The following is a 27,480-nucleotide window of genomic DNA, read 5'->3' as shown; positions in this document are numbered from 1 at the left end:
GCTCAGTGCAGCTTTGCTGTGATAGGGAGTGAGTGTGAGCGTGTGCATTCGTGCCCTCTTTATTTATTTACCTTTATTTAGCCAAGTAGGTCAACTGACAACCCGATTCTCATTTGTGGAGATGACCGGGCGAATAATTAATGAGCGTGGGGTCGGCAAGGGATTGTGCAGCCAATCAATCTGACCTTGATACTGGAGGTAACACCCCTATACTTTCAAAAAGTGCCATGGGATCTTTAACCCGTCATTTTGTTTTTTTTTTGGAATGGAGAGTTCTAGAACTCCATTGCGTTCAGTTACCAGCAGTGATTGCATTAGAATGTTCAGTTAAGAACATTCCAATCACATATTTGTTATCTCACACCTTAAAGGGTTAATAACCAAAGTGAACTAGGACCTCAACGAAAGGATGGCACCTCCTGCAGCACAGTGTCCCCATCGCAACGGCTGGGTACTGGGTGGTAAGGCTGCTGGATTCTGGCTGCTTGTGGATGCACATATGGAGCAGAAGAGAGAGGTGGTGTGCTGACGCACGCAATACCATTGTTTTAGCTTCAGCATTGGAGATTCACCAGAGCCTAGCACTCGCACAGAGGCTGCTTCATCCTGTGCCTCTTTGCTCAGACATCGAGGCACTTCGCAGATTGTCTTACCCACAGTAACTTGCATAAGTGCATACAAAAAGGTTCATGCAATTAAAAGCTTATGAAACATCATTAGGATCACAACCGATAGCAGATGCTAATACATAACTTACTCAGGATAAGCAGTAAATATATGAATCTGCGACATTAAGCTCAGCATTTTCACCATCCTGTCTAGCACCCCTGGCTGTAATCTGCTCAGCCTCTGTGATTGCTTTCCCAGTAGATTTCTCATTACCTCCCCATTACCATCCAGCCTAGCGTTAATTACTGACACAGGGATGGCTCGCCGAGGAATGACCCCCCCCCCCACCCCCCCATCCTCTAAACTGGGTTCCTCTCAAGATTTCTGCCCACCAGGGAGCTGCTTTTTTTCCTCCTCACCACTGTCTGAGTGCCCCCCCCCCCCCATATCACTGGGGAGTTTTTAATCTCCCACAGCTCGCACTATTTTTACATACAATCCATTTATACAGCGGGATATTTACTGAAGCAGTACAGGTTAAACACTAATGCTCAAGGGTCCATTAGCAGCACCCCAGCTGGGAATCAAACCCACAACCTCGGAAGTTACGAACCCTCTCCCTACCCATCACGCCCCTGTCAAACCATTAATTTTGTACAGTTTCAAAATTTCCCTTTCGACATATGTCCTGTGTTCTGTGACTAGTGAGCACTTTCCCTGATTTCATTAATTCCTGAACATTTTCTTTGATTTTCAGGAACTAGCCAAGCTGCAGTCATAAGGTGAACAAAATAAAATAAAATAATAACACTTCATTCATTTGAAAGTTAAACTTAAGGATAAACGGTTACTGGTCTTAGCTCTACACTGCATCGTGACTTTCCCCCAAGCACAGGGTAGGTACACAGTGGGGTCTCACACCCCCAAAAACATGGGACGGTCCACCAGGATGTCTCCACCCAGCAGTGCATTCAATGGGCAGGCTAGAACAGGCAGACCCTAACGGGGGTGTTCAATGGGAGATAAAATCACGGTTTCGATACGGTCACTGGATACTCAGCTTCAGAGTTTCCCAGGCGGCAACGGGAGTTATTCCAGCTCTCTTCAGTACAGAATGTCAATTTCCACAGCTCTCTGTTCCTGGTTTCGCCACTTAATGAACTTCCAGGAGACGCGTCAAATTGAAATGTTCTGGCCCCGATCCAGCGGGGGACGGAAGAGTCGATATCGAGAACACAAGAGCTTAATACGTGGGGTGAGCCTAAAGAATCTGTGCCCTCATCATCCCAGTTCTCCTATTCCATAAATAAATTAATAAAAATGTGTACATGCATAGCTGCCTTTGATCAGAAGAGTTGAGGACAGTGCTGGCTCCTGAATAGAGGAGAAACTCTTTGATAAACGACGGGGTGCGGAGGGAGGTGTGAATTAAAAACACCCACATATTTGAGGTGACTGACAGTACAGGGACAGTGCCAGTGAATTCCCCTTAATTAGCCTAGTGAGGGGGCGATTTAGTCCATAACTGTGGAAGATTCAGTCCATACCTACAGGAGACTCAGTCCATAAGTGCACAGAGATTTAGTCAATAATTGTGGGAGATTCAGTCCATAACTGTGGAAGATTTAGCCCACAACAGCGGGGTGGGATGTGATCCCATGTGAACTACCTGTAGTGTCCCCTAGGGGGCAGTAGGGATGTCACGAGACCTTTCTTCTCTAAAACAGAAAATGCTGCACTGCCTATTCTCTATCTCTTTCATATAATGCACATAGGAACTGGAGAGTGTAGGAGGGGCCAGGTGGTGAAGCCTAGGAAGTAACGGGAAACAGCCTCTACCGTGCATGTTGAGGTTGCTGCCCATTGATTTCAATGGAGAAAACCAACCAAAGAATTTATCAACCGTTGACCAGTTTTTTTGTGATCAGAAATTTCATTATGTGTAGCAATAATGCATCAGAGTTTCAGAATACCATCTGGGAAGCTCTTTTTTTGCCTTCAAAAGTCTGAGGTTCCCCATCGATTTTAACGAGAGCTCCAATGTTTTGCCCTCAGCATGCGCAGTACAGGCTTACTTCTGGAACTTCACAAGCTCAGGTTAGCTGTAGGCGTTCCTGCCTGTCTAGTTAAATATGCATGTCTATGGTCTTGTTCCTCTACACCCATGAAGAGGTAAAAAAAAGGCCTGGAACTGAAGTCCTGAGCGATGAGCAACCTGGGGCAAAACCTCACTGAGCAATTAGCCTGAGGGTGTTAGCGTACACTGAGACTAGCGCTACCACTTTCATTATTCAGTTATGCCCAGGAACTATCCTCACATCAGTGAAAATAGAAAAATACATATTATAAATTTTTTTTTTTTAAACTGCATGGCCCAGATTGTAGCACTTAATAATTTGTTATATTGTAGTATAATGGTTAGGAAACTGGGCTGGTAATCTACAGGTTGCAGGATCAATGCTAAGGTCAGACAAGGGCAAGGTTCTTAATCTGAATTGCTTCAGTATACAGTACACACAGCATATTTCCAGTTGTAAAAAAATGGATTCTACGTAAAAAGCTGCAGAAAAACGTGTTTTAGTCACTCTGGATAAGAGCATCTGCTAAATATCTGTAAGTGCAATGTTACTCGACATCGCTTCATAAGAGTTTAACACCACGAACTGACCTTTGCTAGCATATGTGTGTTTACGCTGCTTAGCGCATTGCCAGAACGCTATTATAACACTCTACACCCACCACCGTTATTCTGAGTGACCTCTCCTTCCTTCGACTGGCAGCCGTCTGCATCGTAAACAGACCAACGTAAAGCGAACACAATCCAAAATGTATTTCCTCATATATCTTGCAAAAAAAGATACCTTCCCTCTAGAGAACTTCACTTAATTATAAATCTGAGAAATTTTGGAAGATTTGGTCAATTTTTGGCCATATGGTTCTGTTTGGTCATATTTTGGTCATGTGGAAACCATGACCAAAACTGAACTCTCCTTAATTGTTTTTTTTCCTTCTGTGTTCTTTTCCTTTAATAGTTTATGATTTGGAATTTTTCTCAATAGCCTGCACCCCAGTTTTTGTATTTTATATCATGCAACAATTTACAGCACATTTTGTACTTAGAATGGTCTTTTATGTTTTTCCCCTTTGGTGTTTTTACCTGGTCTTCTCTTACGTTTGTCCCTATGTCCTTTTTATGTTCATGTTTAAAAATAAAAAACAGCCTAAATAAAATGTATTTCACAATAAAATGTGGTTCACAGATGCGATCCCAGAAATGCCAGTGACAGAGAACGACAGAGTGAAATGGGTCTGCTACTGTAAGGTACTCCTTAGCTGCTGGATGCAAGCGCTAATTTGAGTTAAACCGTTGCAGCTGGCCTACCAGGTGTGGACTGAACTCAGCGCTAATTGACAGGTAAATCCAAAGTGCTACAGCAGCTGGTTCTGCAAGACTGCAACCGGATCCCTGTCCAATTAAAGGTTTTAAGGATAGAGTATTTCACATTTCCATCCATTTCGTAAAGGAGTTTTATATCATTTGGGCAGAAACTTTAAAATCATAGTCTACCAGTTTCTCAGTATAACACCATATAAGACCCGAAGTGCCAAAGAAACTTTTTACACTGTTTCTACCATCTTAATCACTGCAAGTTAAGCACTGCTGACCTTCTGATGTCACTGAGATTTAATCTTAGACTACAAAATAATGCACCACATTAACATGTTGAGGTAAACTTTCTATGCACACTATACTGGTAAATGGTAAATGGACTGCATTTATATAGCGCTTTTATCCAAAGCGCTTTACAATTGATGCCTCTCATTCGCCAGAGCAGTTAGGGGTTAGGTGTCTTGCTCAAGGACACTTCGACATGCCCAGGGCGGGGTTTGAACTGGCAACCCTCCGACTGCCAGACAATCGGTCTTACCTCCTGAGCTATGTCGCCCCATACTCTGTGGCCATCCAATATCCAGAGCGTTTAAACAGAGCAGGTACAGGTTACATTCTTTACAAGATCAAACATATGGTGCCAATCACCAAACCTGCGGTTAAAATGGCCACTACTGTGCCAATCTTCATCACCAAACACCCTCCCACATGACATTCCATCACAGTTCCCCTGAAGAGACTCAAACTTAGCCTGCCACCCAATACACCACATAACAAACAGTTAACCATGTCAACAGACAGAACTTTTCCATCACAGTTAGCAACCACGAATGTGTTAATGATTCCCTTCCAACACAAGATGACCGAACCAACACCATTCCGCCACTGCGTCCGCAGAGAATCCACCATTTTACTTTACGCTACACATTTCTGTAGAACGACACGGAAAGATAAAACTCAGCTGTATAAAAATGTACATGATTTACACGCCATCGCAAAAGTAAAGGACACAATTCAGCCATTACAGTTTGGACCCTTTAATAACTGGCACTTAATGACACGAGTTTACCCTGAAAATTAGTGTGCTCCATCCGAGACAGAAAATGCCATTATAGGGCAGAAAGGCTTAAATTATCAAACCATTAGCAGAGTTAATGGCTACTCATGAGAGGAAAACATATATTTGTACTTAAAAATAAGAACTCTGAAGCCCTGACCCTTACAGTAATTGCCTTAAGAAGCTCGGCACATATACTGTACAGCACATTTACGCAGCTTTTAGCTTCTCAAGCTCTAGTTTAAAAGACACAGGGAGTCAAAGAATTAACTCCTTATTCAAAATTCTACCTCCAATTCAGCCAAGAACTTAAAAAAATATACATGTAAAGAAATGTATTTACATAAAAAAAGAATAATATTCAAACCAACCCTCACTGCAAACGTGACACCAAGCCTGCATATTAGAGGTGTGCTGTGACAGACACGTTAAATTAATTCAACCGGAGAGTGTATCGACTGCTTATTTGCTTATCGCAAAATGGAAAACCCCATCTAAGATCGCGCAGATAATGTGATTAATTGCTTTTTCCTTTGTCTTGCAGTGAGACAGAATGCGGCAGAACAGACAGAGTGTAGCTGCACACAGCTTCGGCAGAACTGAAGCCGTGTAAATGGATGCAGTGCAAACGCTGTGCAAAAGTTGCTCTAAGTCGCTCTGGAAAAGAGCGTCTGCTAAACGCCTGTAATGTGATGTAATGAGAGGAGTCCTCTTTCACTGCGAGGTTTATGGAAGAGCGGTTTATACGGAACAAGCTGGAACTGCAGCACCCGAACCAATGCGGCTGAGTGGAACCTTTATGAAAAAATAAATAAATATACTTATATATATATATAGAGTGACTAAAGGTATGAAATAGGGGAGTACATTGAACTTCAACCGCCACATCCTACCAAAAGTTTCAAGAACATTCTGCAGATGAATGTATAAGCAACTTGCAGTGCACAGTAGTAGCTTGGGTTTTGACTGGAAGATTGCAGGTTCAAATCCCAGAAGTGGCATTGAAATTGCAGCATTGGGGACTTACAAGAGACCTAGAGTGTTTTAATAAAAACATCTAACTCCATTTTGAGGGCATGATGGGTAAATATCAGCAGCCTATATCACCTCACATTTGTTCAGCAATTCAAAAGGTGTTGCATGTAACACATCTAGAAAACAGTTTAACCGTAGCAAAGCAAGCTGGGCCGAGGACATGGAGAATAGTCAGAAAGCCTATTTAAAAAAAAAAAAAACTCCTCCAGGACTTATTGATTTTTTAGGGGGGGGGGGGGGAGTTTCAAATGAGTCTAACTTTGACAAGCAGATGGAAACTGCGCTGTTTTTGTTGTTGTTGTTGTTTTGGTGAGCACTTCAGAAGTGTAACTGACAGGCGGGCTCTGCGTGATCGATGCCAATAGAGCAGCGCGGCAGAGAGAGGGGTCTGTTAAAAGAGCGACGTGCTCTACAGGTGTACCTCTCGGGCCCTCCCCCCGTCCCGCACGGGCTTCTAAGAGCAGGGCTAACACACCGGGGGCCGGGGGGCCGGGGGGCCACTGCAGCGGCATTCGAAAACACTTATTCGATTCAGAAAGGTCATTAATCACTCAGACACCGTATTATCACTCCACCTGGAAACAATCAATTAAAACGCCATTAAGGGGAGTGAGATTAGTGGAGCCGCGTCTGGGACAGGGGGGCAAGCAGGTGATTTACAGGAGAGAATCAAGCTGGATTTAACCAGATTTGCTCAACTGAGTTTAAAAGAAAAAAGAGAGAAAGAAAGAAAGAAAGAAAGGACTAAATGTTGTTTTAGGACTGAACAGCTGCGCTAACAAAAAGGGGGAAAAAGTGCATCTCAATCTCAACAAGAAGAGAAATGGGGGGTGGCATCAATGCCATCAACACATCTTTTCAAAGGTTTCAATATTCTGTGAGTCACCTTGGAAACAAAGACCCCACCGTGACCTCTGACCTCTGACATCATGCCTAACTGATTCCCCTACGGTGGTCGGTCATGGACCCAAGAGCAACACTAAACCCTAGTGAACCCTGTAGATTTAAAGGACACCTAAGATTGTTTTCCAGGCAGGAAAAAAAAAACTGTCAACTCTCTTACCATAAAACATAAAACGTGATGACATCCAACCAACTGGTGATGTCATTTTCAGTGAGAGTGCTGATGAAAAAGAAAAGCACAAGGCTGATCTGAGAATGCATAGATCGCCCCACACCTTCCAATTTTCCCACCAAAGCACCGGAGGAGCCTTAATCCCCTCTGGTGGAGCGATGTGTGGGCCACACAGCAGGGGCGCACTGTCAAAGGCCACAGATGAGAATCTGTCCCTGGCATTTAGCTCGACTGATTGGCATTTGGCAGACGTGCTTATCGAGAGAGCCTCACACGAAGATTCACATAGCGCCCATTCATACACCCGGATATGTGCTGGAGGACTTCAAAGGTATAGCAGCCCTGCCCCAACTGGGAATTGAACCTGCAACCTTTGGGTTGAAAGCTCAGGTCTAAAGCACAGGAACCTAGCACCTCGTGTTTGGTTTATAAGGCAAACTAATAGCCGACTACCACCCACCCCATCCCAAACAACAACAAAAAAAAAATACCCGAATACAGACAAGTTGTATTTTTTATGTTTTATCTTGACTAATTGGTTGTGCTAAGATATAAAAATCCCCTGCAGCATCTACCAGAGACAGTTCACTTTCTTATTTCCAGCTACCTGGAAGACAAAGTGAGCAGACACCATCAGTGAAATCGATAAAATAGCAGCTATTCCATTTGAAAAAAAAAAACAAACGGATAAAAGAAAAAACAAACATTCGGATGATGAGGTATGGTGTTTTGTTCCCCCCCGCCCCCCACCCCCTCCCCCTCCTCCTCCCCCTTCCCCCCTCCCTGAGTGTTTTCCATTCGTGTGAAATATGTCTTCCAACAGAACAAAAACCCATTTGTGTGTGGGAAAAAAAAGAGAGTAAATGCTAGAAATATCACTGTTTGCCACAGTTTTTAGTCCAACCCATCAATTTCCATCCCCGGGTTCTCTGAGGTGTGTCAGCGGGAGAACGGTCTCATATTCAGACTGTTAAAGCCGAACGGGGGCATTTCTGCGCTGGAAAGGACCGTAATGAGGCTTTTCTCCAATCACCACCTGACCCCCTCACTGCCGCGCTCCCCGCGGTAGCAGGAAATGCATTCTATTCTAATGCAGGCGCTGGCACACGGGCCTCGTTCCTGGCGACAATGGAAATGCCCGCCCTCTACAGCGGCCGCAGGACGCCGCACGCCGCGAATCGCACAAAGGCCACGATGCCGTGGGGGGCACTCTCGATTAAAAACCTACATCTGTCTGTATTTGTGCTTTACCGCGGATAAAGACCCTGCTAAATGTTTCTCCCCGTGAATTTAGTGTTAAAAAAAGCCACATGATGAATATGCGAGTTCATAAGCGTTGCAGTTTCCTTTTATTAAAATGTAAAACGCCATAATAGCCACAGAATGAACATACGACCATACGACCAACACCAAATTCAAGTTAAAGAAATTACTTGCTTTCAGCATAATAATGGAAAAGTACTATATATAACCACTAAAGTGGTGATTGGATTGGAGTCTTTTAAACCCGTGTAACAACAACAGTCCAGTGATGTTTAGAGAGAGAAACAGAGACAGTGAGAATTCTATGGAGTAAAATAAAGCTGAGAAAATGTAAACTAGTGAGCGTGACCATGTTATTTTCAGGGCAAAACAGAGGAGTACCTGGAGGAAACCCTCTATGCAGAGAGGATCCAGCCCCGGCTGGGACTGGAACCCAGGACCACCTCCTTACCAGGCAACAGCACTAACTGCTGCGCTACATATTTGGGTATGTAAAAATGACTGAATTTGGATGTGGGTAAAAGATACTCACTCTCAGCAGCGGTAAGACCGAGCAGGCCCAGGATCAGCAGCAGCAGCCTGGCAAAGTGCATGATGGGAAGGACTGGCACCAGCATCCTCCAGCAGGCCGAGCGACACGGGCCACTTTGAGCAAATCTGTTCTGATCTCCCCCTGATGCAGGAAACTCTCACAGCCTGGAGAGAGGGGGGGGGAGAGAGGGAGGAGGGGGAGAGACGAGAGAGAGAGGGGGGGCGGGGGAGAGATGAGAGAGATGCATGAAGCAGCATGATAATCACCATTCACTTTACTCTTTCAGTCATCATTTTCTCTTCTCTTTTAATTTTCACTCGCTTCACTCTTCTGTGTATGGCAGAAGTGAATGGCAGCCTTCCAGGGAGGAAAGGGAACTGAAACACACAGGATGTGCAGTCTGGGAGATAAGCAGTCGCTAACAAGACTCTTCCAAACCAGAAAATGACTTGCTTCTGCGCAGGTGGAAAAATCTGTAATTATATTATCAGTAAATGTTTCTGCAGCGCTGAGCACAAATCCACTCCAAATTCCCCCGAGGCCACGCATTGGCATAATTTGACTGGCAATTATCATTTCCTAAATCACTTCCATTTGTCCCAAACACCAGTATAATATTCTCGCAGTATCCCAGACAAGCAGCACGCTGGAATTGCAGGCCGATACGTTTGATCAAAAACAGGGCTGTCACATGAAAATACAAATTGGTAATAGTCCATGAAGGAAACATTGAAACAAAACACAAATACAGCAGAACACATAGTGGCCAGTAAAATCTATGCAGGTAAATGAGGATTGGGACAGGGATAGGATGTTAGCATCATCAATTTCCTCTCCACCAATCACAGAGCATGTTGGTGACAACAAACTGAGCAAAGCAAACAGCGATTGGCAGATACTGTCTGCGGGACCATCGGTGGAGCCCTGTCCCATCTCCCCTGTCCTCAAATCCACTCACAACCACGTACAGCCTGGCTGTCCCATCGCCCTGTCCTTAAATCCACTCGTACAGCCTGACTGTCAGGTCACATCTGTGCCCGTCAAACTGGGCTGCAAGCGGAGAGACAGGCCTCATAGTGGGGTCCATCAGCAGGAGGGATGAAAAAAGAAGGAGAAGAAAGGCGAGCGAGCGAGGGAGGGAGGGAGGGAGGGCGGGCGAGGAACACAAGCGAGGAGGACAGGCCCGGACCTTCATTAGGGGCGAAGCGCACAGAGGTTTCGGGGAGCGAGGGAGAGCTCTTCATTCTTCCTCTCCGGTCATTAGCGGGGTCCCCCGAGAGCCGCAGAGGAGGCGGAGGAGGCAGAGGAGGCCACTTCTCCGCCACCGCAGCTAATCTCAGCCCCAGACGTTACAGGGAGAGAAACAGCTGCACGCAATTTGCTCTGCTCTGCTCTGCTCTGCTCTGCTCTGCTCCAGCTCGGCGAGGGCGAGGGCGAGGGCGAGAGCGAGCACGGGGCCTGCCATCATTCATCAGAGGCAGCGCTGAGCGGCGCGCTCCCGACGCCATATCTTTATCGAAAACACACAACATCGCAGGGAATCGCCGCTCCAGACTAACACACACATGACCCAGCCCATTCCACCTTTTCACCGCAGGCTCATCGTGAGTCCTAACGGGACCGACAGCGTGACACAAGTTCACACGGTTCTCATGGATCCGCTGCTTGACAACACTGATCGTGTGGATCCATTGCTTGGCAACGCTGATCACGTGAATCATTGCTTGGCAAAACTGACCACATGGATCACTGTTTGGCAACACTGATATCGTGGTGTCACAGTTTGGTGTTGCCGTGATACGCACACGTAATGCATCTCGTCACTATGGCGCACTCCGGATAAGAGTGTCAAACAAATAAACAAACAAGCGCTACAGAGAATCTCTCCGTGTGGTGGGTAACCCAGGGTGCGGGTGCGGTCTCGTCTCTCTGTGAGTGGAGCGTGTGGGCAGGCATTACCGGAGAGCGTGTAACCACCTCTGGCAGCTGGCAGACAGCTGGGCATAGAGCAGGTCTGCAGAGCCCATCAGCGATGCCCCTGCCAGCACAGTACAGCAAACAGCCGCTCTGCTCCATGTTTTTAACCTGGGCTTTTGCAGGCCGGTACAGGGATGCGTGAAACAGACACAGCTGCCACTCTTAAGCAGAGAGCCTTAAACTGACACAGTCAATCACGCTCTTCCCCCTCCCCTCTGTGGGACAGGCATTACCCTGTTTATCAGCGCCAACACCAGTAGGGGTACCCGGTAATCCTGCAAAATTAAACGGACAATATCTCACAATTTTTTTTTTCTTTTGGCATTTTCTTTTTTTTGTTCCCAAAATAGAACAGACCAAAGATGTACGTGAATGTTCAACATATGACTCAAACACTAGACCTTTTACAAAAGCCACCTGCCCCCCCCCCCCCTCCTAAACCTGGCTACTTCTCAGCTTCCCCCTGCCCCCTCCCTCTCTCACGCAGACCGAGACAAACAGCCATCTGTGGGGGTTTGTAAACCTTGTGCGCTACACGATCGGGCCTCTGACTGTCCCAGCGCTGAGAACAAGTTTACACGTAGAATTACCAGCGGGGCTCCTGCCTGAAGCAGAGAGAAGAAAAAAAACACGTCTCTCTGGTCTCATCTGAAAAACAACCTTGAGGAAGCGGCAGGAGCTCGCGGTGAAGCAGCGGAGACATCTCCCCCCCCCCCCCCCCAGACCCCCAGCGGTGCGGTGATAATGCAGCTGTCGGAGGAAGAGCGATCGCCTTTGATCTGACACTGACACTGACGGCAGATCTAGCCTGTCCCAGGACTATGCATGTGTTGTGTGTTGCGCCAGTGTGTGTGTGTGTGTGTGTGTGTGGGTGGTGTATCAGTGCGGGTGTGTGTGTGTGTGTTGTGTGCGGTAGCTTGGGGTTGGGGGGCCCCAAGGCACCAGATGGGTGAAAGTGCCAGGGGTGCCCCATGGCAGGGGGGCCAACAGGGGACCATGGGGCACAAGGCAGGGGTCCACAACAGGCAACAAGAGGGTACACAAGCGGGGGGGGGGGCACAAGGACAGGGGTCCACAAGGGCAGGGACCACATGAGCAGGGGGCACCCTGTGCCAAGGTGAGGGACTTCCGGCTGCCAGCAGACGCCAGCCGCCTATCAGGGTCAACAGAGCTGCCAGCCATGCCAATCATGCCCTGCCAGGGACACGTCTGCAGTGCTGGCCCTTATTCCCATAGACCCCAGGCTTTAGGCTACAGGTCCTGAGCTAGGCTGACAGTCAGCTCTCCGTCCAGCCAACCCTGAGGTTTAAACTCAGATTAGATCTATACGTGTGCGGGAGACACCGTACGTACACACTGCCTTCCTTAACGACTTCTCCACAAAGCAGACGCTCCAGTTTATTTTTCAACAATGAACACAATGAGACTGAGGATTGGAGGTCCTCACGCTCAGAGCCTCTCTTCTCCTCTGCAGCAGAGCCGCTTCTCTCTGAGCCGCGGGGCCGCTGGGCTCGCTCCGGCGCGGCGGCCTCGTGCGCTAACAAGCCAGGCTTTACCGCGAACGCCGCCGCTAATTGGAGAGAGCGCGTCGGCGCTGCCGGCCGCCCAGGCAAAGAGGAGCAGCGGAGTCCCGGGATTATCCGGAATCCAGATCTCAGACCAATACGGACGACGGCCGACGGCGGCAGAGGGAAACCTCTCATAGCCAGGGAAGAAGACTGAGTTGCTCCTGACAACCGAGTTGGAGCGATCGCGGAGCTGTTTCGCCCTTCCCGGCCAGCATTCTGGCGAGCGAGATGGCGGTTATGGACCGAGTCGCGTGCGCTCCTGCCCGTCACCTGCGACTCTGCCGAAACGCAAACAGGAGACTCGGGGCCTGGTGACGGCTTCTTTAAAATCCCCCAGCATGCACTTTTCCCTTCGCGTGGCCCGTCTCCGAGTTTCTGACGCAAATGTCAGGCCTGCGTTCCCCTGACGAGCCCTTTCCCAAACAGCCTCGCCGGTGGGACGCACTGGCAGAGTGACTTATGGTCTGAACTAACTGCACATACCCCCCCGTTTTTTTAATGAAATGGAACATCCCAGGCAGGGAAACGGTATTAAACGAGTGAAATTCTCATTAATGCGTCTTTCCCCTCTCTCTGGACAAATCCTGGTTTCGTTATACGAAAAGAATAATACATGAAAGTTGTGGGGGGGACATAATAAAAAAGGAAGTAAAACTGCCCTGTAACCTAGACTTCCCCTACAGTGCGGGCATGTTGGTGATGAGACCTCAATGCTTTATGCCTGCACGGGGGTGTCTAATCCTCGCTCTGGGAGACGTGGTGCCGGACCAATCCCAGCGGGGCTCTACGAACAGGCCAATGGGCCCGCGGCGACGGCTTGTTCCACCCGGGCACGACGACACCCGGTGGCACGCCGCTCTGCGCCCACCCCACCCCCCCCCCCCCCCCCCCCATCCGCCAAGCGGTGACAGAGACGCTCGCTGAGCTTCTAAACAGCTCTCGCAGGGGCACAAACCGGGCTTATTTACAAACGGCGTAAAATCGGAGAGGCTGCTCAGGGTGGCTTACCGCTCCTCCTGCGGACAGTAAGCCGAAGCCCAGAGGCCGGCGCTCCACGCTACGCTCCACGCTACGCTCCGCTCAGGAACCAGGCGCTCGCCGCACAGTCTTATTAATCTCTTCTAGCGCTGTCGCTTTGATTTAAGACCTCTGCTTCCGTCCGACCGTTCCTCCCCCACCGACACCCCCCCCCCCCCCCCCCCCCGTCCGTACCGCTCGCTGACACACCGGATCAGCCAGACGTGGGCGATGATGACAGCTCTCGAAAGCTTCGCCAAAGCCGTTCCCACGAGAGGAGCCGCTGGATAATGCCAGGATTCCCGCCCCCCATCCCCCCCCCTCCGGAGGAGGAGGCTAAACAGAGGCCCAGTACTCCCCAGAATGCTGAAACCTGTCAGCCAATCCCCTCTCAGGATACGTGTTCATCGCGCGTTCACACATCTGTGTGTTTAGTGTAATGCCCTACCATAGAGCTTCTCACACGGATCCCTTTCAGGATAAGCTGAACAGCTCGGTAGGCGTTAAGATTTTCTTATTTTTCTTGCTCTGTTTCATAATCCTTTTTTTTTTTTTTTTGCCCTGAACACCTAATGCTGGTAAAATGTGTTTTTTTGTCTTCTGAGGGCTTGTTAAAGATATAATCGGTATGTATTCAGGTTCTGTGTTTTGGACCTCGGATGGCATAATTGCAGCAGTGCTTCAGTGTGCTTTGCTGAACCCCGCTGGTCTGGGAATGCGGCTGGACAGGTCTGGCGATGTTGGTCATGCTAATCCGGCGCGTGCACCTGCGTTCTCTTCCCCTGCACGGCAGGAGGCTCAGGATACGCACGTCTGCCAAACGAACGAGGCGTGAGGCGATGCGTAACGTCTTTGTCTCGCGGGGGACGTGAACTCCAGGCGCCCAAAACTGCTCACAGGGACGTGACGGGACACTTTAGAATTGCACTCCAGGTCATGGAGTCGGCACGGGGGTACGGGTCGTGGGGGGAGGGGGTATCCCAATTTGCGGCACCCCATCCCCCCCACCCCCCCGCACCCCGTTGAAGCCCCTCGCCCGTGTCTTTCTCAGGTCAGATTAATGGCTCTTCCTCCGCCCCGTACGCCTGGCTCTGTGAGTTATTAATCCAGTGACCTGTTGGGTCTGGACACCCAGCCAGAAAGGCAACCGCAAGGTCATACCCTGCAGATGAGAGGTCTTAAACAGGCCGCCATCTTACACACGTCAGGCTCACACGGACAGCATATATTCACACACTAACCTCAACTCTACTAAACCACTGCCCTCCCTCTGCACCCCTGGCACTGCCCGTCCAGCATCTGGTGCCAAGAACCACCACAGTATAACGCACCACATACACACCTGGCTAACCGCAACAATGCATCTTTCTAAACCATCCGCCGATCATACTGTCTGTCAGACTGACTGTGCATCTATCAGTCTGTCTCACACCGCGCCATGCAAAAATAATGAAATGAAAACTGTCGGTTTATTTGAGTTAAGAGGCACGTCCGCAGAGAAATGGAGGGAAAAGTAAATGGGTTTTCACAGGAGTCGATGAATAATTCTTGATGCGGCTGTCAGCTCTGAAAGCATTGATCTCTGAAGGAAGCATCGGAAATTTAACAGTTCGAGACCAGAACCACATAGCCTCTCTGACATCCAAACTGACTGAAAACTTATACCCCTGATGAACTTAGCGACACCGGGTTTCATAGTCGATATAAACGATCCTCGCTGTAAATAAGTCTATTTTACTGAACAAACAAAAACAAAAACAAAAAAAAGTTATTCTGGGTGGTGGAGTTTTAGCAGCCATTGTACAAGGCTGTTCTGAGAATGAGATGCATTATTTAAAAGTATGCTCAGAACATAAAGCAAAGCTTTAGGCATACACATTGCCCAGAAAGGGCAGCGCAATAATTAAAATGCCATGTGTTTCCTATAATCTAAATGTTAATTTGGAGCGATGTTCCCTGAGCTAAATTACTGAAATGAGCATTACTTTTACGGAGACCATTGAACTGCTAACGGATTTTTATCCCTTTCAATTACTTAGCACAATAAGAAATAATTTACCTGTCACAGCATGGATAATGTTAGCACTTCCCAAAGGCAACCGCGATAGCTGTGCGTTGGTGTGCGTGCGAGTGTCTGTGTGCGTGCACGTGTGTGTGTGTGTGCATGTGTGAGCGTGTCTGTGTTGGGCCACAGACATGGTGTGTTCACAGTTTTACAACTGTCATCCCACTTTGAAAATGTATAAGTCTGAATGCAGTAAATGTAAGGAATGCAAACACACACACACACCGTGAATGTAAGGCTCACACACACCATGAATGTTGATGTACAACTATTTCTAAAAGCAGTAAGTGAGAATACATATACACTGCTTCTCCTAAACAGGGATATTTGGAGTAACAATTTTTTATTACATTTTATCTGTGCTATTTTGTCACACAAAAATACCAACTTGAATCTAAAAAGAAGAGAATAGTGTCCTATATTTTATATTAGGGCTTTGACGAGCCTGAATGCCAAGACATATGCTTCGAAAACCATGATTGTACAGAATATTAATAAATAATAAAAACGTTAAAAAGCCAAGCAAACTGGACTTTCTGCACATCCTGGTTCAGACTGTCGAGTTGGCAACTCTGATGCAATCAAAGTGAGTCAAACTACCAGCTGAAAACGGAGAAACAGTTTGTTTAGCTGAAAACGGAGTCGCAGTTTGCTTGGCAGCCAGATGTATGCAGGTGGGGAGAACTTGCTTGAGCAGGGAATTCGTCTCAATAGAGAAGTTTCCACCTGCTTCCTGTACGGGTTCTAGCTTCGGGGCAGACTGAGGGACAGAGCGAGCCATCGGCAGAGAAATATACCGATTCAGAGCCAAGATGTACCAAATCTTCCCCACCATCTGGAGGAGCCTCGACAGGCCAAATTACACCAGCATCAGCATCGGCGAATCTCCACATCCACCCACTGAGGAGAAACGATGCAAGCCAAGAATCTATGTATCAATTATTATTACCCCCCCCCCCCCCCCCCCCCTCATTAAAATGAGGAACACTGTCACTTGGCTGTGAGAAACTCCCCCTCGGGCACTGAGAGGGAATCTGTCACCGTGGAGACGTCAGTCAACCTGTCCACTGCAGCGGACAGATATGAGAGAAGAGCTGGAATAACAAAAAACCTCCTTATTGAATAACCTCACAATCCACCTCAAGTGAGGATGAGTGCCACCCCTATTTTTCCACCTAAAACAGTGCTTCAGCTAATATAACTGTTGGCAAACAACCCCCCCCCCACCCCCGACATGAACTCCTGGCCCCAGATTCAAACTTAAAACTGCGCATCAAACAGCTCAATGACCAAGCGCAGGGCTCGCCCCAAAGGGCCCGCAGTCTCGCGATAACGGCGGGACTTTGACGGCCAGTCTGATCACCGATTATAAACACTTTATTTACGGGGCTGCCGGCGCCAGATTAAAGGACCTGTAATGAAGTCATCCAGCGTTCCTATTGGCTGATTCTGGCTCCGGTCCACATGCTGACGTTCAGTCTGAGAAGCCAGACTCCAGTGGATCGGGGGGGGTGGGGGGGGGGGGTATCCAGTGTGTAATTACCTCTTTAAAGATCCTAATTGAACGTTTCATTAATGAGCTGGCAGTATATTCAGTTACAGCGCCACTGGGAGGGAGAGAGCGTATGGCGAGAGACGGCGGAGAGGGGCGGCAGAGGCAGTTATGGGTTTTAATTCGGCTTTTCCCTCCGGAACTTCACGGATTCAGACGATGTTCCAGCTCCACGCACGCGGACGTACCCAACTGCCCCGTGCGAGACAGAGGAACGCATTCACTTCACAAAACGCCAGTAGAGGGGAAAATATACTCCGTCTGCCAAGGAAAGCAGACACCTGTGGGGGTAAACTACTTCCTTTCAATTTGTTTTTTAAAAATTTTTTATTCAGTTGCAGGCCCACCGAGTGGCAGTTGAAATGAGCGAGATGTTGAGTTTCACCAGTGCCAGAACGCACACTTTCACCCCACCGTTCTAGCTTGAAATTGAACTTCAGCAAACGTGCACCGTTTATTTTAAAGGAGATTTCAGTTCAAAGCCCGCTGTTTTTTTTTTTTCAAATCATACGGCCAAAACGCTTTACGTTTGGAATCCTGGCCGTTTTCTCACCACTGGTGTCTGCGATAATCCGTTACTCTTTAAAAATGGCGGGTATGGTAAATCCTGGCCCGGTTGGTAAACAGCTTCCCGAGGACGTGGCTGTCTGTCCGTTAGCTATCGCTAGCCCGCGTAGAAAGACCATCATGCTCAGTCGAATCAAATCCCGACCGCGATTACACATTTCAATCCGCCATCCGACGGGAAAGCCGGGCGTCTCGCTATTTTCTCTCTCCCGAAGCTGGACGCGTCACTCGCGCCAAAGACGAAGCGAGGCCGGGCGGCGGGCCCCGCTGTGGCGGCCGGCGGTATCGCGCCCCGGCGGTTGGCGGTAGCCACGGGGTTCCGCGAAGGCGAGAGGCTCAGGAGAGATAAAGCGGGAAACAGTGACGTCAGTTTCCCCCGACACAGTATGACAGAGATAATGCCTCTATTAAAATGATACGAATAGTAGTAGTAGTAGTAACAATTGTAACAATAATAATAATAATAATAATAATGATAATAAATATCAATATCTGATCCTCAGCCATGACACGCCTACCAGCTCTCACCGACTGTGTCTTATGTTTTCTAGGATCGCAAAAGCCGTCTAAACAGCACGACAAAATGGACTGAGACGCATATGAATTACATCGCGGAGGTAAAGAACACAATCTGTTTGTTTTGATGGCCATTTAGACGTTTTAAAGTAGTCCAACTTAGTTTATAATATATACAGTGTCAGTGAGCCCATTAAAAAATGATATTGATAATTGAATAAAAGCCTAGATTTCCATTCCTACCCCGTAATATGAAAGATAAAACGTCTGACTATGGCTCAGGCCGTTATCGTTTTTTTTTTTGGTTCTTTTTCACTTTTGATTACTCTCAAAGACTGCCAAACACTGCTGTGTGAGAGATGAATAAATTATGTTTAATTCTGTCACTTAAAGTGAAAGACAAAGCGCATTGCATTTGGATGGAATATAAGCTTCAGTTTTGGCAATCCGGCGCACACTGATCCATAATGGAGATTAAAGCTGTTTCACATACATTATAAATCATAAAAAGGGACAATTCTCTTGCCAGTGACTGCTTGTTTTTTCCCCCCAGAATAGTTTTCCCCTTTTTTCTTCAACTTGCTTTGTTATAGAAAAACTACAACAACAACAAAAAAAAAAAAAACACAGAAATGGAGGAGGAAATGCATTGTGGGTATTCCCTGCCTCTCATGTGTCACCGCGGATACAGATTTCGCAGTTTGACCCCATTACACGCGTGGCTAGCGGCTGTTAGCTTCTGTTCGGGGGGGGGCCCTCTCCTCCCGGCAGGCAGGGAGATGTCAGTAAGATGCTATCGCTGGGCGCTGGGGGGGAGGAGAGGTTGGGGGGGCATCGCCGACCCACTGACCGTTTAGAGGCGTTTTATGGAAGTGTCGCCCGGGTGACACACCACGCGTCGGAGCCTGGCGAGGGCCTGCAGCTCTGGGAGCGGAGCCCAGCGTCCTGCTGGGTCGTTGAGACAGACAGCAGCGCCCCTAGAGCAGAGGTCCTCAATCTTACCCAGAAAGGGCCGGTGTGGTTGCAGGCTTCTGTTCCAACCAAGCAGTTACACAGCTGATTCCACTAATCAAGTCCCCTAGCAAAGACTGTAGAGGTTGATCAGTAGAGTCAGGTGTGTAACTGCTTAGTTGGAATGAAAGCTTGCACCCACACTAGCCCTTTCTGGATAAGATTGAGGACCTCTGCCCCTAAAGTAAAGGGCCTTAAAATGACTGAAAATGCCATGACAGACGTCTGCAAACTGCCTACAACCTGCAGCAAACAAGATCATCCAGCAGGACTTCTTTTCGGGGGAAAAAAGGCTTAGTTTTATGATAGAAAGGACTGAAATGTATCTTTACTTTTTTTTTTGTAGTGTAGAGACGGAAAAAGCTGTTTTAAAACAGGTGTTGTTTGGAGAAAGGGGTTTTTAAGTATTGAGCAGAACAACCAGAAATAGTCAAGAAGACAAAGGCACTAATTTCACTGAAAATGTCATAAAAGCTTTTATTTTAAAAGCTATGCAGCGCTGTTCATGATGTAAACCTGTACTGCGTAGGTTAGACCTGACCCAATTATTCTTGAAAATCTGTGGATTACTTTGAACTTTAGTTTTCTACTTTTTGACGAGAGGATTGTGAAGGATGCACAACAATTTCTGAAAACCCTCCACCATCACTAAAGAAGAGAGAGAGACAAGAAAAAAAACCTTGATGTAAAAATATGTACAATGAACAAAAGACGCAAGGGAAGTAAAAATAGCATCTACCTTGAATTATTAAAGATATACTTTTAAGCGATGGCTCAATGCCACCGCGATTTCTGCTTAAAGACCGCTCTCAAGAGCCAGCGAGCTCCCAGGAGCCGATTGCTCATCTTGCTTACTGTTCTCCTCCTGTTTATTCAATTAAACCACAAAACTCAGGGGCTGCTGGGTGGCGCATCCTGCTAAGGCTCTGTTCCAGTGTGTGGGTGGGCCCCATGGTCTGGTATCTGTTAAGGCACTGTTTCAGTATGTGGATGGGCCCCATGGTCTGGTACCTGTTAAGGTTGTGGACTAGTGTGTGGATGGGCCCCACACTCTGGAAACAAATCAAAAAATTGAAACCATTCTATAATTGGGAAATCCAAACTAGTGAAAAAAACAGGGGGAAAAAAAATCACAAAACTCAACATGTCTGTGAGGATGAGTTTACCACCAGAACAAAACTGCAGCTGCACATTCCAACAGGAATCAAAATGGCGCACGTAAGACCCGCCCCCCCCCCCCTGCCGAAGCAAACTCACAGAACTCCTGCCATGAATGTGTCTGGAAAACTACCCGTGCCCTAATCCGCCATTTTAAAGCCCAATAAATACCCTAAAATTTACCTTTGTTGTTTCACAATGAAGTGGGAACCTGGTACAATAAGCTTCAAAGGCCAGAACATTTTTTCACACGCGGGAAGGACAGACAGCAAAGAAACACACAAGAAAAAGATAATCCCCAAAGAAAGAAAGAACAAACCCCTTTGTGTCCGAACAAACCCATATTTCTGAAGGCTGTGGATTAATGACTTAATCTCCTTTGAACATCAGCAATGGAGGCCATTTCATAAAGCCTGGCTGTGCCATACAAGAGCTGCCAGGAAAAAATGCCAACAAAGGCCTCAGACTCCTCACCACCTCACCACACACGGGCCAGTTTTTCGCATCGAGGTTACTACTGTTTGGTTTGTTTGCACTTTACACACACACGCACGCACACACACACAAGCACAAATAAATGAACAAACAAACACACACACACACACACACAAGCACAAATAAACAAACAAACAAACACACACACACACACGCACAAATAAACAAACAAACAAACACACACACAGTTCACTCAGATACACCTATGATCGCACAAACACTTACATACACAAATAAGCTCTATGCTCTTAAATGCACATAAACACACACACACACACGCACACGACATTCAAGTTGAATGACTGTTATAAACACTTACAAATAACAAGACAAGAGCCCAAAGATTACGTCGCACCAAAGAAAGTGAGAAGCTAACCGAGGAGCCATTAGCATTAAAAGCACGGGCCGCAGAAGACTTGAGCTCCTCGTGGGGACGTGTCACAGTGTGCTGAGCTCTGCGTGGCCTGTGGGGACTTAAGATGATTAGACAGAACACAGCCCCCATCCAAACGGACCCCCGGGCATCCGTAGCTGTGATCTTCAGTGGCAGCAATAATCTCGCTTTCTCAAAGAGGCCAGAGGAGGGATGTGTGTGTGTGTGTGTGTGTGTGCGTGTGTGTGTGCGTGTGTGTATGTGTGTGTGTGTGTGTGCGTGCGTGTGCGTATTTGTGTGTGTGTGTGTGTGTGTGTACATGTGTTTGTGTGTGTGTGTGTGTGTGTGTATGTGTGTGCGTGTGTATGTGTGTGTGCGTGCGTGTGTGTGAGGGGTGGGGGGGGGAGCTTACTCGGCCCACAGATAAGCCGAAGCAGACTTCAGTGAGGAGCTGAGATGTGCTCCTGGAGGGGGAGGGGTGAGAAGGGGGGGGGGGGGGTGCCAGGGGTTGCCCTTTTATCTGTATCCAATTACAGACCCTGAGGATGAGAGCCGGTTCCCAGCTCCGCCCACAAACACAGCCTTTTCTCCTCAGAGGGGCTGTGCTGCCTCTCAGGGGTCAGAACTGCCTGGCAGAATGATCCAGTCAGACTGGCCCAATCAGAACTGCCCATTCAGACCAGCCCAGTGAAATACACTGAGATTAGAGAGAAGCTGCTTTGCTTTCTGCAGGGTGATAAATGTGTGGTTATGACAGACTAACTTTTTTTTTTTGTGACAGAAAGACCCGTCTTTCGAATTTCATAAATGAGATATTTCTTTAACTCCTCAGACTATCTGGGCAGTGCTGTAAAACACATTTAATGCCCCGCCCCCCCCCCCCCCCCCCCCCCCGCCCCCGACTGTGCCCTCACAGCCCACAGGCTTCAAGCTCCTCCCTGATTGGTGTATTTATTGAACTCCTCAGCCCTACAGTGTTCTGCCCCATAAAACACAGACAGGGTACCCCCCCCACCCAAACCCAATTACAGATTCACCCCCCCTGAAATAAACGCACTTCTCCCGCTGAAACGGACAGACGTGAGCTGAAACGACGATACTTTCCCGCCGCCGGACGGCTCCGGGCCTAATCCCAGCTCCGGCTATTTGCCGGCGGGGGTCGGTGTTTTGGTGGGAAACCCCGGCGCGTTCCTGAGGGCGAGCAGCAGCCAGCCGGGCCAGGAGGCGCTGATGGCGGCTCAAAGTTCGACGAAGCTCCAGGGCCCGGGGGTGGGGGTTTGTGTAGATTAGCTGGCTGCTCAGCGCTCAGACTGTCAGACCCTACACTCTCCCATCGCTGCCGTCCTCAGGACTTAAAGGTGCACACAGTGTGTGTCTGTATACACACACGCATACACACACACACACACACACATGCGTGTACACACACTCACCTACACGCACACACACCTGTCCCACCTCGCATCCAGACTCTCCACATGCTGTCCAGCTGCTTGTTAGGAGTCTCTATCTGAGGGAGGCAAGCCCCACGCATCTCTAAAACTCTCCAGCTCGGAGTTTCACCTCTCTCGGATGAGCGCAATGCACTCTGGGCCAGCGGGAGGGACTGAGGAGGACCCCAAAAACAACTGTGTCTGTCTGCTGCTCACTCCGCCCATAAACACACAGCGCTGCAGTTTCAGCTCTCTGTTCAAAAAAGCACGTCCCGACATTTAGAGTCGCTTTTCCGCCAAGATTTGCTTCGCTTTTTAAGAAAGTGCACTTTCCACAAAGCCGTATTCCCCAGATGTACGAGTTCACTGTGCTTACGTATGGAAGCAGGCTTTGGGAAAGCAGTGAGATGCTTTTTTATGTGAAAGATGAGAGGAGTTGTGTCAGAGCGCTAAGTAAGTCCCTATTAAGAGTGGATGCTTTACATGCGAGTGGTGAGGCATCCACTCTTAATAGCTGGGAATTACAGAGGCACACTGTCTCCCAATGAGCAGCATGCCTGTCACAGCGAATCAGCACGCAGCCTGTCTGCGTCCCACACTGCACTGCTTTACTGTCACGGTGTGTGTGTGTGTGTGTGTGTGTGTGTGTGTGTGTGCCTATCGAACCGAGGACGATGGTGTCATTACACATCCACAAAGATGGGACCTGGTAAGGGTGTGTGTGTGTGTGTTTGTGTGCATGTGAGTGCACACACGTTTTCTGCACTTGTGGTGTGGAAAAAAAAAAAACTTCAAAATGCATTTATCGATGATGACCATATATACTAACCGCCAGTGTTGATTCATGCCCTCCCTCTGTGTTTTGGCCCCTCCGGTTAAACTTGCTGACTCCAGGCAACGTCTGATTGCGGTGGGCGGGGCTCTCCAAAAAACCGCCACACTCGCCAAAATAGCCAAGAGGAGTTCCTCACCTTGAACGCGTGCGGCACGATCCTGCAGCCAGACCTTACAACAGAGCACAGAGTCTCTCAGCCAGCTGCGCCCCTGGGGTGGGTGCCTAATGTTTTTCAGGTCATAGGAGAGGAAAGGCCTCTTCCAAGCAGCTGGGGAACGTCCCCACGCCCCCCCCCCTACCCCCCCAGCGTTCTCCCTCGGCAGGCCAGCCTGATGGCGGGGCCCAATAAAAGAACAGCCCTTGACCGGGAGCAGGTGGGTTCCCGCAAATTTACTGCCGCGGGGTCACAGGTCTTTCAACACGGGGGGGGGGGGGGGGCAAAGACTCAGGCGTGGAGGGGTGCAAAGCGATCGGTCCAACAGAAAGGTTTCACCGGACTGGCCGACACAAGCTCCAGGTCCCTGAAAGACCAGCCCGGCGCTCGTCTGTGGATCTATACGGCTCCTCAGCGAAGTGATCGATATGGCAGGACTCAAATTAAGTCCCTTTTTCTCAAAAGAAGAGTGAGCCTTTCATTCCATGTAGACTCAGACTCACACACAAAACCCACAGCACGAGAAACTGCTCGGTCCTGTCCAGACATGGATTTCAAAGCACTGCTGTAGGCATGCAGTCAAATTATTAATATGAAATATGATGTGAAGTGCTAGAAGTCTCAAAAATCCCCAGCTGCGCTTTCCTGAAATGGATCCGCGTTAACCTGAATGAACAGCCGAGTGGAAAAATTTCCAAGTTCCGCCTGGAAGTTTATTTTTCTGAACGGTTCCTTCAGAAGCCTTCAAACCCGCCAAATCTGACGACCGGATATTTTAACATTTCCTCAGAAACGTCAAGGGGGGGGGGGGTGCGCACCCTCTGCGTGAACACGGTCTGGAGCGTGCGGATCTCAGCCTTCCCGACGGATCCCGATGATATCGACTGAAGAACACCGCGTGTGAAGAAACCCGCCATTCTGCCAGCGTTATCGATTTCACACCCGCGAAGCCCGTCATCGCCTCGCTCTGACGCTGGGGCGGGGTGCTTTCCTCTCTAATTAAAAGGATCAAGGGTGAAAGAACATTCCAGATGCTCTCCTCTTGGCAAGGGCCCAGCAGAGCTAATGTGTCCACACTTCACTCATTACAGACGGCCTCCGCGGTTCCTTATGCTCAACCTTGGCTTCCCCCAAAGGCTGCTACTGCGTGCGTGTGTGTGTGTGTGTGTGTGCGTGTGTGTGTGTGTTCATCTGTGAGTGCGTGTGTGTGTGTGTGTGTTCATCTGTGTGTGTGTGTGTGTGCGCCTGTGCGTGTGTGCGTGTGCGCGTGTGTGTGTGCGTGTGTATGTGTGTGTGTGTGTGCGCCTGTGTGTGTGTATGTGTGTGTGTTTGCCTGTGTGTGTGTGTGTATGTGTGTGTGTGTGTGTTAAACTGAACATATGTCCTCATATTCCATAAAGGACACGGTGGTAGCAAATCCAATCTTAGCAGGTCGTCCAGTGTTAATGACCATGGGGTATACTCAACACACACACTGTGTACACGGACACGACGTTCGTGTGAAGGTGAAACTGAGCTCAGACTCAGAAGAGAAATCTCATTTCTGAGAAGTGTTTTCTTACCCTTACCCCCCTCCAGCCCCTCCCAGTCCCCAGCTGTTCAATCAGCACACCTCCGGCAGGAGAGTGACAGGGCTGTCCGTCTCGGGTTAGCAAAATAAGTTAAAGACCTTCAAATTGGAAGGCCAGTCTAAACACACAGCCCTGTAATACAGAACAGCCACTTTAAACCACTTTAAACGGGCCTGCCCCCTCTCTGCAAACTAGCATGGCACTGAGGCCCGTCTGCCCCTGTTTGCTGTGGGAGGGAATGTTTTTTTTTTGTGTGTGTGTGTGAGTGAATGGTGAGTAAATGGTGTGTGTGTGTGTGCCCTGTGATGGACTGGCGGCCTGTCCCGGGTGTATTCCTGCCTCTCGCCCAGTGCATGCTGGGATAGGCTCCAGCACCCACCGCGACCCTGACCAGAAATAAGCAGGTATAGATAATGGATGGATGGATGGATGGATGTATTGAATTGTTTAGAGTGCATGATGGCATCGCTCAAAATCCCACTCTAGGTTATTCAGCTCCACCCCCCATATTCACGCCACTGGACATCATTCTTGTTCCTAATCGGCAGAAATCCTAATTTATGCTTTTGCAGTCGGACTGGCATACCGCCAAAATTCAGCGCACGTGCGAGCGCAAAGCCCCACCCCCCCCCCCCCCCCCCCCCCGTTATACGCGTAACAAGCTCACAAAGGGGGCTGAAAAGCCAACTGACAAATAAATCAATGCGCCGCAATTTACAGTCACATTCCCCCGCCATTGATCACCCGTCAAAGCGTTCATTTCAAAGTCCGGCCAGCGCTCTGACCAATGATTTTCCACAGAACTTTCCACTTCCACAACAAGGAATAATTCCCGCGTCGATATGAAAACCCGATGTATTGAGCTTGTGTGTTTTACCCTCACCGGCATTTGACCCACTTACATTTCATTAACTGGCTTTTTCACACACACACACACACACACACACACACACACACACACACACAGGCTTTGGGACTGTATTAGAGAATGATATTCACCCCCCTCCCGTACACACACACACACACACACACACACACTCACATATACATACACATGCACACATGCACACCTACACTTGCACACGCAGACACAGACACACACACACTGACACATACATACACACATGCACACATACACACACGGACACACAGACATGCACACACATACATACACACACACACACACACACAGACACACACACACACACCCGCTGATCATTCATTATAATGCCAGTCTCTGACAGTCTCTGACAGATAAGACCTAAACATGCACCCCCTGTATGAGTGAAAGGACCAAAGACCAAAAGCGTCAGAAATGTTATTTTCGCTTATCAGCGCGATAACGGAGCTGAACATTATCTATCAGACTCGACTGGTCACCCGTACGAAAGAGGGGAAAAAACACAAACCTCAAAGGCACTAAAATGCAGGATAAACACACGAGGACCTGCGGCTGCAATTCACATCGCGGAGACAAACGAGAAACTCCCAAACCCTCATCACAGCCTTGGCTTCAGGGCAAAGAAACAAAAAGCAGTGAATTTAACGTTTCACTTTTACAACCTGTCCCAACAGGTCATTTAGCACAGTGACTTAGAAGGTGGTTGATTTGGGGGTCATTTATGTATATGTAGGAAAGCTTTCACCAGTTATGTTCATCAAAAAAAGCAGCATAAATAAAGCATTCACACCCCCAGCCGCATCAGATTTCTGAATCGTCGAGGACAAGGGCGTGACATGTTTTTTCCTTAAGCGCGATAAATATAACCACTCCATCGCAGGTTCCAGACCTTGACTGCCATTCTGCAGACGTTCTTATAACAGGGCGACACTAATGCAACACACGAGGTCAGGGATCGAAACGCAGTTCTGTTTTTTTATTTATGTGCGATTTCAGTACGTCCCTGATTTGCATTCAGGCTGTGTGAACCGTACAGTACTTCAGACCCAGACGGGGAGAGAGAGACTATTTGTCTCCGTTTACACACTCCTGCTTCGCGATGAATCTCAGCCTGCTCTTTGGGCGACATAAAAACAAATCTCCATCCTTAGTCAGCGATGCAAAAGCAAAGCCATTTTATCATCCTCCTGCAAACCCACTTCGACAGGCTGCAGTTTGCAGAGCACCATTCTCTGAGCAATAATCACATATTAAAAAGCTATTTTTGGAATCTTTTTTATTTATTTTTTATTTTCTACACCTGCTTTACTCTAACAGGCCACAGT

The 27,480-nt window shown here is 48.3% G+C and overlaps 1 protein-coding gene across 18 annotated transcripts in view; it reads right to left on the bottom strand.

Moving 5' to 3' along the window:
• The window catches only part of ptprdb (protein tyrosine phosphatase receptor type Db), a 317,622-nt gene that overhangs the window by 96,501 nt on the left and 193,641 nt on the right, over positions 1–27,480 (bottom strand). For all 18 annotated transcript variants that reach the window (XM_064334592.1, XM_064334595.1, XM_064334599.1 and 15 more), the window contains one exon: positions 8,963–9,126. In XM_064334592.1, the coding sequence (XP_064190662.1) occupies positions 8,963–9,047 (85 nt within the window). In that variant the 5' untranslated portion in view covers positions 9,048–9,126. The remainder of the gene's footprint in view (positions 1–8,962; positions 9,127–27,480) is intronic.

Source organism: Anguilla rostrata, chromosome 5 (assembly GCF_018555375.3).
Source record: "Anguilla rostrata isolate EN2019 chromosome 5, ASM1855537v3, whole genome shotgun sequence".
Classification (NCBI taxonomy): Eukaryota; Metazoa; Chordata; class Actinopteri; order Anguilliformes; family Anguillidae; genus Anguilla; species Anguilla rostrata.
The sequence above is the reverse complement of the archived record's forward strand: the minus strand, read 5'-3'. Positions and strand labels throughout refer to the sequence as shown.